Source organism: Ciconia boyciana, chromosome 1 (assembly GCF_034638445.1).
Source record: "Ciconia boyciana chromosome 1, ASM3463844v1, whole genome shotgun sequence".
Taxonomy (NCBI): Eukaryota; Metazoa; Chordata; class Aves; order Ciconiiformes; family Ciconiidae; genus Ciconia; species Ciconia boyciana.
This window is the reverse complement of record NC_132934.1, coordinates 220,313,779-220,330,971: the sequence shown is the minus strand read 5'-3', so window position 1 is coordinate 220,330,971 and position 17,193 is coordinate 220,313,779. Positions and strand designations below refer to the sequence as shown.

General features: G+C 53.6%; 1 protein-coding gene across 6 annotated transcripts in view; it reads left to right on the top strand.

The window, feature by feature from the left end:
* The window catches only part of DCHS1 (dachsous cadherin-related 1), an 87,387-nt gene that overhangs the window by 36,986 nt on the left and 33,208 nt on the right, over positions 1-17,193 (top strand). For all 6 annotated transcript variants that reach the window (XM_072851104.1, XM_072851105.1, XM_072851101.1 and 3 more), the window contains one exon: positions 75-1,885. In XM_072851104.1, the coding sequence (XP_072707205.1) occupies positions 134-1,885 (1,752 nt within the window). In that variant the 5' untranslated portion in view covers positions 75-133. The remainder of the gene's footprint in view (positions 1-74; positions 1,886-17,193) is intronic.

Sequence of the window (17,193 nt, the reverse complement as noted above, 5' to 3'; positions counted from 1 at the left end):
CTCCATGTGTTTTTTTCTGTCCTTCCTTTGCTGCTCCCTCTTAACCAGCATCCTCTGGTCTGCATTCCATGCAGGATTAAAGTGCACACTGCAAAGGAGATCAAGCCACCCTCTGCTCTGCAAGTCACTAGCAATGGAGCAGATGAAGGGGTCAGCCATGCTTCTGCTGGAGCTGATAATTCTTGGGGGCCTGAGAGCAGGGAAGGGCTCTGCCGTCCTGGGCACCCTGGATCTACAAATAGATGAGGAGCAGCCAGCTGGCACCATCATTGGGGACATCAGTGCTGGCCTGCCCCCTGGAACTAGTGCCTACATGTATTTCATCTCAGCACAGGAGGGCAGCGGTGTTACCACTGACTTGGGGATAGATGAGAACACCGGTATCATCAAAACAGCTCGTGTCCTGGACCGAGAGACTCGGGACCGCTACAGCTTCATTGCTGTTACCCCGGAGGGCATCACAGTAGAAGTGAATATCCAAGTGAATGACATCAATGACCATGCTCCAGCCTTTCCTAAACAACACAGCACCTTCCAGATCCCAGAGCACACACCCATTGGCAGCAGATTTCCCTTGGACCCAGCCTTTGACGCTGACAGTGGCCTACTCAATACGCAAGGCTATGTGATTAAGGGAGAGAATGTGGGGCAGGCCTTCCGCCTGGAAACACGTCGAGGACCCAATGGGGTCCTGTATTTGGACCTGGTGGTCAGCAATGTCTTGGATCGGGAGAACCGTTCATCATATTCACTGCTGTTGGAAGCCTATGACGGTGGCTCTCCTCCTCGGAGTACCCAGATGACGCTGGATGTGTCCATCCAGGACATCAATGACAATGCTCCTAGCTTCAACCAGAGCCGCTATCATACTCTCATCTCAGAGAATTTGAAACCTGGCAGCAGCATCCTGCAGGTCTTTGCCTCTGATGCAGATGAAGGTGACAACGGGGATGTGATTTATGAGATCAACCGGCGGCAGAGCGATCCTGACCAGTACTTCACCATTGACTCCCGGACTGGAGTCATCAAGCTCAACAAGGGTCTGGACTATGAAGTAAGGAAGGTGCATGAGCTGGTGGTGCAGGCAAGGGATAAGGCTGTCCATCCTGAAGTCACCACAGCCTTTGTCACTATTCATGTGCGTGACTACAACGACAACCAGCCTACCATGACTATCATCTTCCTGAGCGAAGATGGCTCCCCTCAGATCTCTGAGGGAGCCCAGCCCGGCCAGTATGTGGCACGCATCTCTGTTTCCGACCCAGACTATGGCGAGTACTCCAATGTCAATGTCACACTGGAGGGAGGTGATGGCAAGTTTGCCCTCACTACCAAGGACAACATCATCTACCTGATCTGTGTGGACCAGCTTCTGGATCGGGAAGAAAGAGACTCCTATGATTTGCGGGTGACAGCTACTGACTCAGGAACACCCCCACTCCGGGCAGAATCAGCCTTTGTGCTGCAAGTGATGGATATCAATGACAACCCTCCACTCTTCGACCAGCAGGAGTACAAACAAAGCATCCCCGAGGTTGTGTACCCGGGCAGCTTCGTCCTGCAGGTGACAGCTCGTGACAAGGACCAGGGTCCTAATGGGGAGGTACGGTACAGTATCGTGCATGGCCGTGACACCCACTCCAGCTGGTTTGCCATTGACCCTGCCACAGGTATTATCACCACCGCTGCCCCACTGGATTATGAGAAGGATCCTCAGCCTCAACTGACTGTGCTGGCCACAGACAGGGGAACCCCTGCTCTCTCTTCTTCAGCTGTGGTGCGTGTGTCCCTGCAGGATGTCAATGACAATGAGCCAGTGTTCAGGAGTAATTTCTACAATGTGTCCCTGAAGGAGAACACCCCTGTTGGGACCTGCTTCTTACAGGTAGGTACAACTGTCAGGAGCTGAGCTTCAGGAGGGCAGGCCAGTGCTGTGCAAGGCTTGGGATGGGAGACCTGCCACTGAAGGCTGTTTGGTGCAGTTGTCATGGCTTAGATGGGCAACGGTTGCAGCAGGAATGCTAGCACAGAGATCCCCATGCTCAGTGTGTGTCAGAAATGGGGCAGAGCACTGTTACACCCTTTCTGCCTGTGAGTACTGGGTGATATCACTGATCCTATGGGCACACCTTGATGATGTCCTTTGTGCAAAGCATGGTGTTGACCTCAGCTAGGATTGGGGCCCACTGTGTCAGGCCTTGCTTGCACAAGTGTGGAGCTGCCTTGCAGGCCAGGACACTCAAAATGATGCTCAGAAACATTGGTAAGACCTCTACGAAGCTGCTTGTAGCCAAGCTGCTAACTTCTCTCTCCCGCCAGTGAGGTCACTAGCCTAAGTTCATCAGTGTTTGTAAGACTGGTTGTGAACATTAGCATTAATTATGCACAATTGGTATTGTTATATTACCTCGGAAACAGCACCTGTGGGATTTGAGCTGAGAGACATGTGCTGCATCAGCCTTCATGTAGTGAGAGGTCACAGGTGAGGCCTGGAGAGGTGCTGCCCCTCTGACAGGTTCTGCAGACTCCAAGATGTGCCAGTGATGCCACTTGTATTTTTTTATATTTTGTGTTCCCTGCATTCGCTGTTTCAATCACAGCTCAGGCCCTGGAGCCCTGGTTGCTGGAGACAGGTGATGCAGCCCATCTGAGCCAGGATGGGGAGATGTGGGGCTTGGGGCTGACAGTGAGGAGCTGGTGCGGTAATGCAGCAAGCCACTGCCAACCAAGGCAGCATCCAGACTGTCTGTCAGGGCAAGCATCTGTGAAGTTTGGGGCACTTCTTTGCTGGAGTCATGGGGCACTGGAATGTCTGGCTGGGGCCATGAGGGGCTCTGGGGCCAGGTGGTGAGCAGTGCCCATGGGGCCAGGAGGAGGGGGCAAGGGGGAGCAGAAATTCTGGGGCCCATGAAGCAAGGCAGGAGGAGGTTCTGCAACCTGGCTGGGGAAAAGGGCCTCCAGATGGTCCTGGAGGAGGAAGTGGAGCTGGCAAGAAAAACTGGTCTATGGATGTACTGTGCGTGCACTGCTGGGGCATGGGGGTATGAGCGTGTGGGCCATGTAGGGTGTGTGATTGCAGGGGACTGACAGTATGGGATGGGAGTGCTGGAGAGGGGCTTGTGGGGTGGGTGAATGCAGGGGACGGGGGGGGTAGGAGTGTGGGGGAGACTGCGGGAGGAAGGAGGAATTGGGTGGGAGCAAGGGCCAGGTGTAGAATAGAGAAGGGACATGGGGCAGGGGCAAGTTTAGGATGGGGCAGATCTGGGGGGGAGGGGATGGGTCAGGGTGGGATTGTGGGGGAAGTCTGGGCAGAAGAAGTGGCTGGGAGATGAAGAGGAAGATTTGGGTTTGGTCTGTGCAGGGCAACACTCTACACTGTCCCAGGTGGGTGGGGATGGGGACAGGGACAGGACCAGGGCTGGAGACAGAGATGGGGAAGGGGTCAAGGGTGGGGGTGGGTTCAGGGACAGGGGCGGAGTGGAGGAGCCATGTGTCCCTGGGTGAGCATGGAGGCCCCAGGCGTGTGCACGGATGTCTCAGCTGCGGCAGCCCCTGAAGGGAGGCCCCCCTCTCTCTCCTTCTCCGTGCCTTCCTCCTCAGTGCCGCTTGCCGTGTGGGAAGGCGTTCTGGAAATGCAATTGGAGATGGCAGCTGGGCTCCTGACTGCGAGTGCAGGGACAGGCAGGAGGAGAGCAGGACCTGTGGAGGAGCTGAGGCGGTGCAGGGCCATGGGGATGGCACAGAGAAGCTGGTCCAGTGTGTGGCTGCCTGGCCATGGTGAGGCCTGTGTAGCGCAGGGGCCAGCCCAGCTCCACACTGCACAGGGGAAGGTGCTGGCCCAGCGGCCGGCAGTGACTGAGGGTTTGGCCAGATTTCGATGGTCTTGGCTCAGCCCTCATGTTTCGTTTGGAAACGGCGCGTCTGGGCTGAGTGCAGGTAACTCCCGCGTGGCCTCGGCACAAAGCAAACAGCTCACACATCTGCTGCTGCTTCCTCTGAGCCGGGAAACGTGAGAGGATGGGAAAGGAGGCTGGCCAGGCTGCCGGCTCGGCACTGGGCCGCAGCAGGAGCGAGCCAGGTCGGGGAGCCGGGTGGAGCCAGGACAGGGAGCCCAGGTCTCAGAGCACAGCTGCCCAGTGTGGCCACCCCTCAGCCACGGCACCCCTGTTGCCCCGAACAGGAGGGCTTCAGAGGTGATGTTGGGGTCCACGGTGGCCAGCAGCCAGCACCATGTCCCACAGGGTCGCCCATGTCAGGTGTGCTGCCCCACAGCCCCTCTGTGCAGTTGCTCTCACTTGACTCCATCTGTCTGTGGCTTCTAGGTATCAGGGCTCATCCTGCCTTGAGAGGTTGAAGGGTCTCTGTCAAGGTCTGGATTTGGTCCAGACCCTCATAATGGTCATGAGAGCTTAGGCCATGGGCAGGCCCTGCCAGCATGATGTGCAGGACATAGGACAGCCTCCAAGGTCAGCACAGAACTGAATGGGTTCAATTCTCCATCGGACTGCCATGTTTCTAAGAAAAACAACCCTGGGAGGACCAGGTCTATTTTGAGATGGTGACGTCTGCTCTCCGTGGGCAGGACAGAACGATGGGGAAGTGGGGAGTCCATGTGAGTGACCAGAAGAGACTTGAAGAACGGCTGCAGGGCTCCTGCTCTCTTGCACACCCCATCCTCTCTGCCAGGTCAGTCTTTGTGTTTGGTGTACGAACAGAGATGAGCAGAGCAGGTTGTTGGCCTGAGCTCCCAAGAAAGAAAAAGGATCTTGTAACATCTTCTTTATTTATTACTCGTGTTTATCATGGGCCAGGTCCCACAGTAGCAGACTCTGCACGAGCACTAAGCAAAGGAAATAGCAAACTCACAGTTCAAGTCTGAGATGAGAGAGAAACACCAGTGGAGAAGGAGCCCAGGGAATCAGTGAACATGACACCAGCAGAAAATAGAGCAAGGGATAGTCACTGACTGGTTGTCTCTGTTTCTCTCTGTGGCCATGAGTTGATAATATAGACGCTTTAGGGCTCATCGGACTACATTCAAATGCTAGGGTTACATGATGTGAAGCACTGTTCTGGTATAAATTCACCCTGCTGGCTTAAATTTGTTTAAGCATTTGACTTTGTACCAGCAAGCTGCATGCATGGTCAGATATTGTCTTTCTGGGCCTTTCTAACTTTTCATGCTAAATCAAGTATTGTCTGTCCTCTGGCAGGCTGCATAGAGCACAGAGAGCTGTGTAAACCCCATGTTGTGAGCACAGGCTGATTTGACAGAAATGTGAATGAGATGAGATGGTGGATTATTGATTCTTGCATAGATCCAATATTAAAGATTTTGGAACCAGGGTTTACGTATTTCCTTCGCATTCATACACACAATTGTTGGGGAACAAGTACATCAGAAATAAAAGCTGACCAGCAACACACCTAATGTATAGTCTTATCTTGCAGTTTTGAGGACTTGTCTGATGAGTTTTGAAGTTTGAGTACTGATTTGTGATTCTGTGGGACTGGCTGTGCTGCATGAACAGCACCGGGACAGCTGCTTGGGCTGTGCCCCAGATAGGAAGACTTGCATGAAGTGCTGTAGGTTAGACCAGGCCATATATACTGTATTACTGAAAGAGAGTCTTGACAGATAATCCTGATCCATCGATTATGCTACTGAAGGGAGCAGCTGTGAGAGGACACGGGGAGTAGCCGTGCATGGGGACTGGAACAGCAAGAGGACTAACGCTTACCGGCTTTGCTGCCAAAGAGAGTGGCGGGAGGTGGGGAGGACATTACTACATGCATTCGTTTTCTTGGGACAAGGGATTTAGCATTAACATATTTTCAGACCTTTGCACGACATAAAACAGGCCTCCCCCTCCTCAGAAACAAGAAAGCAAGCTTCCTGAGGCAAGATGGGGAGACGCCTGTGAGCTTGCTGGGGAGCAGTGTGAGGGGAAGGAGTGCATCATGCTTCTGGGAGAAGCAGGCTGTAATGTGGGAGAGTCTGGCCGTACACAAGGAGTGGGGACATGGGGGAGATGCTGGTACATGGGGAGGTTGTGGGGGAGGTGAGTGCTGTTGTTACCGCCAGAAGAGCTGCATTTGTTCCAAATTCCTGTGAAAGTTATTTCCTTGCGCTGCCAGCAGCCTCCTCCTGGGCTTGGCACAGCAGCCAGCGCCATGATTAATTCAAGTAGCATTTCCCCTGGAGCTGCAGCAGCTTTTCCACTGCAGCCGAGAGGCCCCAGCCCCTCGCGCTCCTCTCCCCCCATGCTCTGCTCCTCCCCCCAGCCCCCTCGCACAGCTCCTTCCTTCCTCTACGCTGATCCCCAGCCCCCTCACAGCTGCCCCTTTTCCCTCACCTCTGCTTCAGCCCCAGGCCCCTTATAACCCCGCTTCCTCCCACAGTCCTTGCTCACACCCTCCCTCCTCCATGTCCCCCCACAGCCCTACACCTGTGCACACTGCCCTCCAAAGTGCCAGTCCCTGCACCTCCCCTCCCAGAGCCCCAGCCCACCAGCATTGGGCCCCTTCCCATCTCTCGGTCTCTGCTCCCTCTTGTTCTCTCCACACCCCTTGGTTGCTGCCAGCTGCTGTTGCCTGCTCCCCCCAGGGACCCTCGCTGTTTTGCACCCAGAGCAGCTCTCACTGGCAGTGCTTTCCCTCACCTGCATGGCCCTTGGGATGCTCCAGCCTCTTCCTGCTCCCCATCCCTGCCTTGTTGCCCAGGGTCACCCTGCTTGGCATGTTCGATCTCATGCTGCCCTGAGCTCCAGTCTCACCTGCATGTCTTGCCCAGCTGTGTCCCATCTCGCTGCGTAGACCTGCTCTGTGAGCATTCCCTGCCTGAGCTTTGCACAGCCGAAACCCAGCCCAACACCCTGGTTTGCAGTCCTTCTTAGCATCAGTGCCCCCCAGGAGGCCGTGACCAGACCCTGTCACTTCCCACCCTGCACTGTTGCTGCCCCACTCAAGCCCCCCACCTTGAGCACTCTTCCTCTGCAGAGACCCAGCTTCCCTGCCCTGCTCAGCTCCCAAACTCCTGCATGCTGTCCTGGGGCTCCCAGTGCCCTGTAGCTCCCTGCTGCAGCTCCCATTTCACCTCCCTGCTGCTCCACCAGAAAGGACACCTGGGCCCCCGTTTGTGAGTCTTGCTCTTTGTCTTTCTGTGCCTTACTCTGCCCCTGTGCTCAGAGGCACAGGGACTCCCAGAAAGGCATTGTTCACCCCCAGGCTCCTGCAGCCTGTTGCCCAGCCTCACCCTCCACAGTCCTACCTCGCTGCCAATGCCTGTGATTAAACTGCTTCCCCTCCTCCTGAAAACTGAGGGCTTTACCCCATCCCAGAGCAGTGCTGGAGGCCATAGCCTGCCCCTGTTCTCCATACCTTGCTGTGTATGGCTGTGGCAGCCCTGCGCCTGTCCATGCCTAGGCTGTGGCTGTGGGGCCACCAGCCAGAGCCCTTGCCCATGCCCTGTAGCTGCTGGGCTGCGGGGAGCCAGCGGTGCAAGCAGGCAGTGCCTCCAGCTGTGCAGAGGGCTCCACCCGGACGTGGCGCTCCCTGCAGCCTCAGGGTCTGACCCTCGCCTTGGCCACGTGTGCTGGACAATCTCTGGGGCCGAACCCTGACCCTGCTTACTCTCCCGAGGCCTGAGCATGCTGGAGGCTGAGATGCAGCCCAGGAGCCAGAGACAGCTCCTGAAATAGCAGCCGTGGCCGCTCCCTGGCTGCTTTTAGCTGGTCAGCAGCTGTGCCAGGGCTGGGGAGGGCAGGACGCCTGGCACACACTCAGGCAAAGGGAGCCGTGCGTGGGATCGTTGACCACACTGGCGCCAGCCTCCCCTCCTCTCCCACCAAGAGCCGTCACTCTGAGGGGCGGGAGCCCAGAGCCAGATGTTTGCCAAAGCCACAGCGTAACATGTGCGTAGCAGAGATCCAGCCAGGGCAGGGCTCCAGATGAGCTCCCTGCCTGCTGACTGCACTCGCTGGAGATGGGGAGGACAGCCAGAGAATGGAGGCCCGAGCTTCTGAGACGAACGCCATCCCTTTCCACAGTCCACTGTGGACTGTGTAGGGGCGTACATGGGTCAGCAGAAAGGCTGGGAGGGCAAGGGATGGCTGTGTTTGAGGGGCTCTAGTGTTGCCCTCTAGATGGGTCTGTAGGAAGGAGAAGCCTTGACTCCAAAAGGTGATGCAGCTGAGGACCTCAGTGTGGGGCTGTGCTTCTCTGTCCATCCCCGACTCTGGGGAACGTAAGAGCTTTGTGGTGCCTTGGCTCCACTCTTCCCTCCTGCCTTGCTGGGGGACTAGGAGGAGGGCATGAAATAACAAGGCCTCGGTTCCCGTCTTTGTCCTCCCAGCTCTCCAAGCAGTGGGGAGAGGCACACCTGCCCAGCACCTGTCCTCCTTCCCTCACAGCAGTCATAGCTCCCTAAGACTGGTGCTCTGGTTTCTTTCTGCCTAACCCTGAGCCATCTTGCTGCTCTTCTTTGTCATCCACTTCTGCTCTACTTTGGCCACAGGACACCCAGCTGCAGTAGCTGCAGGGTACACAAGCAAAGTCTTCTCACCAAACCTGCAGGGAAGAAGGGGCAGGTGGCAGATGCTGCTGCACAGTGCTGTCAGGGCTGTGGTGCAGGGCTGATGGAGCAGATCAGCTCTCTCAGAAGGACTGGAGCTGAATGGGGAACTGGGAGGTTCAGGAGGGCCTTTGGCTGGAGATCACAGAATGGTTGAGTTCAGAAGGGACCTCTTGAGATAATCTCATACAACCCCCCACCACTCAAGCAGGGCCATCCAGAGTTGGTTGCCCAGGACCATGTCCAGTAGGCTTTTCAATACCTCCAAGCATGGAGACTCCACCATCTCCCTGGGCAACCTGTGCCAGAGCTTGGTCACCCTCATAGTGAAAAAGTGCTTCCTGATGTTCAGTGTTTCAGTTTGTGCCCATTGCCTCTGGTCCTAGCACTGGGCAACACTGGGAAGAGCCTGGCTCCATCCTCTTGGTGTCCTCTTTCATGTATGGATGATATCCCCCCTGAGCCTTCTCCAGGCTGAACAGTCCCAGCTCTCTCAGCCTTTCCTCATAGGAGAGATGCTCCAGTCCCTTCATCATCTTCACTGGACTCTCTCCTGTACTGGGGACCCCAGCACCAGACCCAGCACTCCAGCTGTGACCTCACCAGTGCTGAGTAGAGGGGAAGGATCACCTCACTCAACCTGCTGGCAACACTCCTCCTGATGCAGCCCAGGATACTATTCACGTTCTTTGCAGCAAGGGCACATTGCTGTCTCATCTTCAACTTGATGTCCACCAGGACCCCCAGGTCTTTTTCTGCCAAGCTGCTTTCCAACTGGGTGGCCCCTGGCATATATTCTTGCACGGGGTTGTTCCTCCGCAGGTGCAGGACTTTGCACTTTCCCTTGTTGAACTTTATGAGGTTCCTGTTGGGCCAATTCTCCAGCCTGTCAAGGTCCCTCTGGATGGCAGCACAACCCTCTGGCATATCAGCCACTCCTTCCAATTTGGTGTCATCAGCAAATGTGCTGAAGGTACACTCTACCCCATCACCTAGATCATTAACGAAGATTTTAAACAGGACTGGACCTAGTACTGACCCCTGGGGTACACCACTAGCTACTGGCCTCCAAGTAGACTTTGTGCCACTGATCACCACTCTCTAGGCCAAGCCATTCAGCCAGTTTTCAATCCACCTTACTGTCTGCTCATCCAGCCCATTCATCAACAGCTTGTCTATGGGGATCTTATGGGACACAGTGTCAAAGGCCTTACTGAAGTCCAGGTAGACAATATCCACCAGGCCAGCCATTTATCAAGTTAGTGAGGCATGACTTCCCCTTGGGTGAAGCCATGCTGACTACTCCTGATGATTTTCTTGTCCTTCCTGTGCATGGAAATGGTTTCCAGGATTAGCTGCTCCATCACTTTCCCAGGGACCAAGGTGAGGCTAACTGGTCTGTAGTTACCTGGGTCCTCCTGCTTACCCTTCCTGAAGATAGGAGTGACATCTCCCAAACACTATGATTGAGCAATTATTGAGAGTGTCCTCACAATGACATCTGCCAGGTCCCTTAGGACTTGTGGGTGCATCCCATCAGGGCCCATGGACTTATGTATGTCCAGTTTGCTTAAGAATTCACTGACCTGATCCTCTTCAACCAAGGGTACATCTTTCTTGCTCTAGCCTTCATCCCAGTCTCTGGTACCTGGGATTCCTGAAGATTGGTCTTACTAGTAAAGACTGAGGGAAAGAAGGCGTTAAGTACCCGAGTCTTTTACATGTCCTGTCTCACCAGGTCCCCCATCTCCTTTAGCTGTGGGCCTACATTTTCCCTAGCCTTCCTTTTGTCACCTATGCACTTATAGAAGCCCTTCTTCTTGACTCTGACATCCCTTGCCAGATTCAAATCCAGTTGGGAATTGAATGCAAACAGCTATGTTTTCATGTAATTACAATGATCAATTAGTGATTTCATCAGAAAATGCCCCAGATGTATTCCCTGAGTCCCTCCGTGGTAGCAGCCTCTTAATAGAATCGTAGAATCATTAAGGTTGGAAAAGACCTCTAGGATCATCTAGTTCAACTGTCAACCCAACACCTCCATGCCTACTAAACCATGTCCTAAAGTGCCACATATACAAGTTTTTTTTAACTCCTTCAGGGATGGTGACTCCACCACCTCTCTGGGCAGCCTGTTCCAATGCTTGACAACCCTTTCAGTAAATAAATTTTTCCTAATATCCAATCTAAACCTCTCCTGTCACAACTTGAGGCCATTTCCTCTTGTACTACCACTAGTTACTTGGGAGAAGAGACCGACACCCACCTCGCTACAACCTCCTTTCAGGTAGTTGTAGAGAGCAATAAGGCCTCCCCCGAGCCTCTGCTTCTCCACACTAAACAATCCCTGTTCCCTCAGCCACTCCTCATCAGACTTGTTCTCCAGACCCTTCACCAGCTTCGTTGCCCTTCTCTGGACACGCTCCAGCACCTCAATGTCCTTCTTGTACTGAGGGGCCCAAAACTGAACACAGTATTCGAGGTGTGGCCTCACCACTGCCGAGTACAGGGGCATGATCACTGCCCTACTCCTGCTGGCCACACTATTCCTGATACAAGCCAGAATGCTGTTGGCTTTCTTGGCCACCTGGGCACACTGCTGGCTCATGTTCAGCAGGCTGTCAGCCAGCACCCCCAGGTCTTTTTCTGCCAGGCAGCTTTCCAGCTGCTCTTCTCCAAGCCTGTAGCGTTGCAGGGGGTTGTTGTGACCCAAGTGCAGGACCTGACACTTGGCCTTGTTGAACCTCATACAATTGACCTCAGCCCATCGATCCAGCCTGTCCAGATCCCTCTGCGGAGCCTTCCTACCCTCAAGCAGATCAACACTCCTGCCCAATTTGGTGCCATCTGCAAACTTACTGAGGGCGCATTCGATCCCCTCATCCAGATCATTGATAAAGATATTAAACAAGACTGGCCCCAAAACTGAGCCCTGGGGAACACCACTTGTGACTGGCCGCCAACTGGATTTAACTCCGTTCACCACAACTCTCTGGGCTTTGCCATCCAGCCAGTTCTTTACCCAGCAAAGAGTACACCCGCCTAAGACATGAGCTGCCAGCTTCTCTAGGAGAATGCTGTGGGAAACCCTGTCAAAGGCTTTACTAAAGTCTAGGCAGATAACATCTACAGCCTTTCCCTCATCCACTAGGTGGGTCACCTGGTCATAGAAGGAGGTCAGGCTGGTCAAGCAGTACCTGCCTTTCATGAACCAATGCTGGCTGGGCCTGATCCCCTGGTTGGCCTGCACATGCCTGTTGAGCGCAGTCAAGATTAACTGCTTCTATACCTATCAAAGAAAAGTCTTCAAAACACAGCATCAGGTTCATCCCCTGGCTTCCTTAACACATTCTTGGGTCCCAGGGGGCACATGCCATTTCATTTGCATCCCTTATATGAAAGGAATAATATATTTTGTCTGTCACTTTCATCCAGTTTCTTTTCTTGACTTGACATCAGCAACCTGATCTAGTTGAAGATGTCCCTGCTCACTGCAGAGGGGTTGGACTAGATGACCTTTAAAGGTCCCCTCCAACCCAAACTATTCTATGATTCTATGATTTTTAATGCAAAAACAACAGTAGCATATCCCAGCCTTGTGCTACCACTGCACTGTGCAGTTCCCTTTGCATTTACTGTCCTATCCCTTTTCCTCCTGCCTCTCATCCTTTAGGCCTTTCCCAGTTCTCCTCCCTGGCACACAGATAGCCAAACTGTAGCTATTTTATTTTAACATTTTTCATTTTTGTGTGCTTTTCAGTTAGCACGTTTCTTCTGCTGGCATGCCTTTTACATACTAGCATTCACATGACTGTCATGATATTCCTAAGTCTGAGTTTACACTATCTGGCTAATCACGTCTCTAAATATTCACTGTTTGTCATGCATATAGACTTGAGAACATCCTCAGCCTTTTTATAGTGGTTGCAAACAACTTCTGTAGACATGGAGAGGCTGCCCAATGTACAAAACATCTTGCTGGGCTTGTCTGTAAGGGCTCACTGCCCACTCAGCAGCTGTCAGCATTTGAGTGCCTTTGTCCCTGCTCCCCGATCCTGCTCTGGGGTGTGGCTGCAGCACTGATTAACAACTGCCTATACTAAACATCTTGTCTCCAAAGTCTGCAGTGAAATGTAGCTTTTCCCCTAAGGATGCTGTTGGTTTCTGGCCCTGGACTCAGTCTCCAGCCCCTGAACTCCAGCTGGGTGTCCAGGTTGTCTGCTTCCTTCAGCAGCACCAGGATGCTGGCCTCTGGTTCAGGTTGTTCTGTCATACTGAAGTAGCATATCCTCCCCGGCTCCCTCCTCTTGCTTCACGTGTTTAGTATGCAAAATCTTATTTTCCCTCCATCAGGTTTTCCTTTGCAGCCCAGCTCTTGGTCTGTGCTGCTGCACAGTGTGTCACTTGTTCTCTCTTGTATTCTCTTCTTATTTCCCTTGTCTGATGTAAGGAGGAAACAACGAAACCCAAGCATACAACCTATTTCCAAATAACCTTAAAATTGCCAGCCTATCTTGTTAGGACTCAAGTATGAACTAGGACTGAAACATTAACTAATGAAGGGCACAGGATCCTGCTGACCACTGCTGTCTTTTGCCTTAGTATAAACTTGTTCCAAGCCAAATACAGTGGGTGTCTGATGGCCCTTGGGAAAGGGGTTGGTTCATGCTTCTTTCCCCCTTCCCCAGTGAGTATTTGCTCTCTTTGGCTACGTATCACGTGGGAACGCTCAGCATGTGCCAGCACGAGGAGGCTTTACCCTTGCTAGGACCTAGAAGTGGAAAGAGTTGTATGAAAGATGGACCCTGGACATGCTGGAACTGTGAAAACACCCAAGGCAGAAGTTCAGGAGGTGCTAGAGATGGGCCCAGGCTTAGTGCAGGGGATCAGTGAAGCCAAGGCAGTGCTGCAAGACAAGAAGCAGCCTGCAGGTGAGGTTAAGGAAACAGAGAATGAGCACATGAACATGTGTACTTTCTGCTATGTGACACTGGTGAGTGGAGGCTTTGTAGGACGTAATATATTGAATCACTGTTGTTTGCAGTGTCTGGTAGTGTCACTGCGTTTTTATGTGTCTGGGACGTGTAGATTCTGTTGGAAAGACCTCCTGGGAATCTGTACCTGTTGTCGTTCCCCACTGGACCTCAGCATGGTGTGACCCGTGCTGTGGGTTATGAACAGCAGTGAGGGCAGTTGCAGAGCCACATATGCATGTGGAGGGATGCTAGGGTGCTGTATGCCTTTGGCTCGGTGCAAGGCTCCTGCCCTCTTGTAGCGACACAGATATCTGAGGAAAACCCAACTAGTCCTGCAGCCCTCTGCCTATAAGATTAACAGGGATTTGGGGACTGTGTTGCTGGAGCCCTCCCAAATGCCTTGCATTTGCCCAGCCCCATGGGCACAGGAAAGGAGTGCATGGGTTCAGAGGAAAAACTGTGAACTAGCCTGTGTGTGACTGGGAGAAGAGAGGGGCGGGCATCTTTTGCTGGAACTGGCTGGATTTGCTGCAGCAAATCCAGGGCTGCTGCTGAGTGTGCAACAGTCGTGAGTCCTGGGATAGGGATCCTACAATGTTCAAGATAAAGGGCCATATAGCACAGGGCTACATTGAGTGCTGGACAAGGAGCCAAAGAGCAGCTCTAGTACAGCAGAGCGAAGTTCTGTATTGCAGAATAAGCTGCCTTACTAGTGTCCAATAGCCTGTGCTGGGGAAAGGGTGCAACAGGTGGATCACTGAGTCACAGAGTAATTCAGATTGGAAAGACCTTGGGAGGTCTCTGGTCCAACCTCCTGCTGGAAGCAGGGGCAGCTGTGGGGTCAGACCAGGCTGCTCACAGCCTCATCCAGTAGCGTCTTGAAAACCTCCAAGGATGGAGGCTGCATAGCCTCTCTCAGCAACCTGCTCCAATACTGGACGGTCCTCACAGGGAAAAAACTTTCCCCTGTATCCAGCCTGACGTTATCATCTCAGCCGATGCCTGCGGTCTCTTGTTCTCCTGTCATGCACCACTGTGAAGAGCCTGGCTCCGTTTCCTTGATAAGCTCCCCATTGGTGTTGGCAGTTTGCTGTTAGGTCTGCAGCCCTCTCTCCTGAAGGCTGAGCAAGCCCCGGTCCCTCAGCCGCTCCTCACAGGGCAGGTGCTCCAGCCCCTGACCGGCTCAGTGGCCTCCCCTGAACTCGCTGCAGTTTGTCAAGGTCTTTCCTGTAGTGGGGGCCCAAAACTAGATGTGGTGTCTCGATGTGGTTTAGCAAGGGCTGAGTGGAGGGGAGGATAAGCCCTGCCCTTGACCTCCCGGCTGTGCCCCTGTTCACACAGGCCAGGGTGCTGCTGGGCTCTCCTTGCTGCCAGGGTGCACTGTGGCTCATGTCCTGCTCGCTGCCCACCCATACCCCTGGAGCTGCTTCCCCAGCCTGGTGGTCCCGGCCTGTGCTGCTGGTGCTTTGCTTCCCAGAGCAGGACTTGGCATTTGTCCTTGCTGAGTTCCATGCGGTTCCTGTCGGCCCATTCCTCCCGCCTGCCAGAGACCCTCGGGGTGCAGTCCTGCCCTCGAGCGCATCAGCTGCTTCCCCCTCCCCAGGCTGGTGTCATTTGTAACCGTGACGAGCGTGCACTCTGTGCCTGCACTGGGTCATCGCTGAAGATGTTAAGCAGGAGAGGTCCCCGGGCTGGTCCCTGTGGTGCTCCACTTGTCACCTGCCTCCAGGCAGAGCACAGCTCATGAACCACCACCCTCTGAGCCCAACCCTCCAACCTGTTTTTTACCCACCCGGTTGTCCAGCCCTCCAAACCGTAACACCCTGCCTGGGATATGAGGATTGCGGGAGAAGGTGTCAAAAGCCTTCTTAAAGTCCAGGCAATTTTCATCCACAGCTGTCATCCCTTCAACCACAGATCCCATCATTGCATCACAGAAAGCAAACAGGACGGTCAATCCGTGCTGGCTGTTCCCCTCCCAGGCTCCTCCATGGGCCAAAAACATGCTCCAGTCTTGGGCTCCATGATTCTCCCAGGGACCAAAGTGTGGCTGACAAGAGCATAGATCCTCAGGTCATCCTTCTGGCCTTTTTTGAAGGTGGGGTACAATATTTTCTTTCCTCCAGTTGTTAGGGATCTCCCCTGATCTCCACCATATTTGAAAGAGCAGCCCTGCAAGTCTATTTCTGTCAGTATCCATTGATGCAGCCTGTTGGATCCCATGGATTTGTATAGATCAAGTTCACTGAAGAAATCCTGACTCAGTCTTCATCCCTGTCTGGTAGCTCTCTGAACCCTTTCAAAAAGCATGGAGGCCTAGGAGACCTTGTTGCTGAGGACTGAGGTAAAGGAGGCATTGAGTGTCTCAGTCTTATCTGTGTCTGCTGTCACTAAATCACCCACTGCATTTAGAAATGGGCCCTTATTCAGCCTTTTACTACCAATGGAGTGGTAGAGGCTCTTCTTAGCACCCACAATTTTCCTTGCAAGTCTCAACCCCACTTGAACTTCTACTTTCCTGATACCATCCCTACATGCCTGGGCAATGTCTATAAATTCCTCCTTTGTAGCTTGCCTCTGTGTCCACCTCCCATATGCTGCCTTTTTGCATTGCAGCTTAGCCCTAAGGTCCCTGTTTAGCCAAGGCCGTCTGCTGATATGTCTCCTTGTTTTCCTGAGTACTGGGATGGACTGTTCTTGTGCCTGGAGGATGCTGTCCTGAAGGCTTGCCAGCTTTCCTGAGCTCCCTTGGCCTTCAGACCTGCCTCCCATGGGATCCCTCCCACCTACCAGTTCCCTGTATAAGCTGAAGTCTTGCTTGAAGTCCAGGGTTTGTACTCTGCTACTCTCCTTCCTTGCTCCCTTTAGGATCCTGAACACTGCTACTTCATGGTCACTACAGCCCAGTCTACCACTGATTACCACATCCTCAGTCAGTTCTCCCTTGCTAGTGAACAGCGGATCCAGCTGTGTGTCACCCCTGGTTGGCCTGGGAAATTGAAGTTCTTTGTGAGACCCCAGGTCTGTGATCCAGAGGCTTCCCTCAGGTACTGCTGCCGCCTTGGCACACTGTCCCAGTCCTTCAACTGGGGGATTTCCTGGCCCAGCATTGATGTCCTTGTGTTTAAAGCCTTTAGTGGATTTTTCTCTGTGAATGTGGGTAGTTGCTTTCTGAATCTGTACAATTTGATATCACTGTGCCCTGAAGCGAGGAATTCCACATTTTTGCATTTTTGTTGAACCCTGCACTGCTGGCGAGCAACCAGCTCCGGCTGGCCCTGAACCAGGGCACTGCCAGTACACCCTCACAGGTTGAGGCTGTGCTGCGCTGCCTTGCTTGCTGCCCTGCAAGGGGGAAGGCAGACATGAAGCGAGATCGAGTGCCTCAAGCCCAGGCTATGCTCTCCAGCCCATGGTCAGGTGCCGGCTCTGCACAGCCGCAGCAGACCTGTGGGGTACCACTGTATGGCCGGCGAATATCCTGGATAGGGGGCGGTGGAGGAAGCTGGCAATACAGGGAGGAGATGGAGGTGTCGCTGGGGGTGACAAGAGAAAGGCGCCAGTCCTAGTGCCCATGGGAGCATCTGTATGGGGCCTGGGACATGGGAGCTGTGTGGGGCACAAGAGTCAGGTAGGGATGGG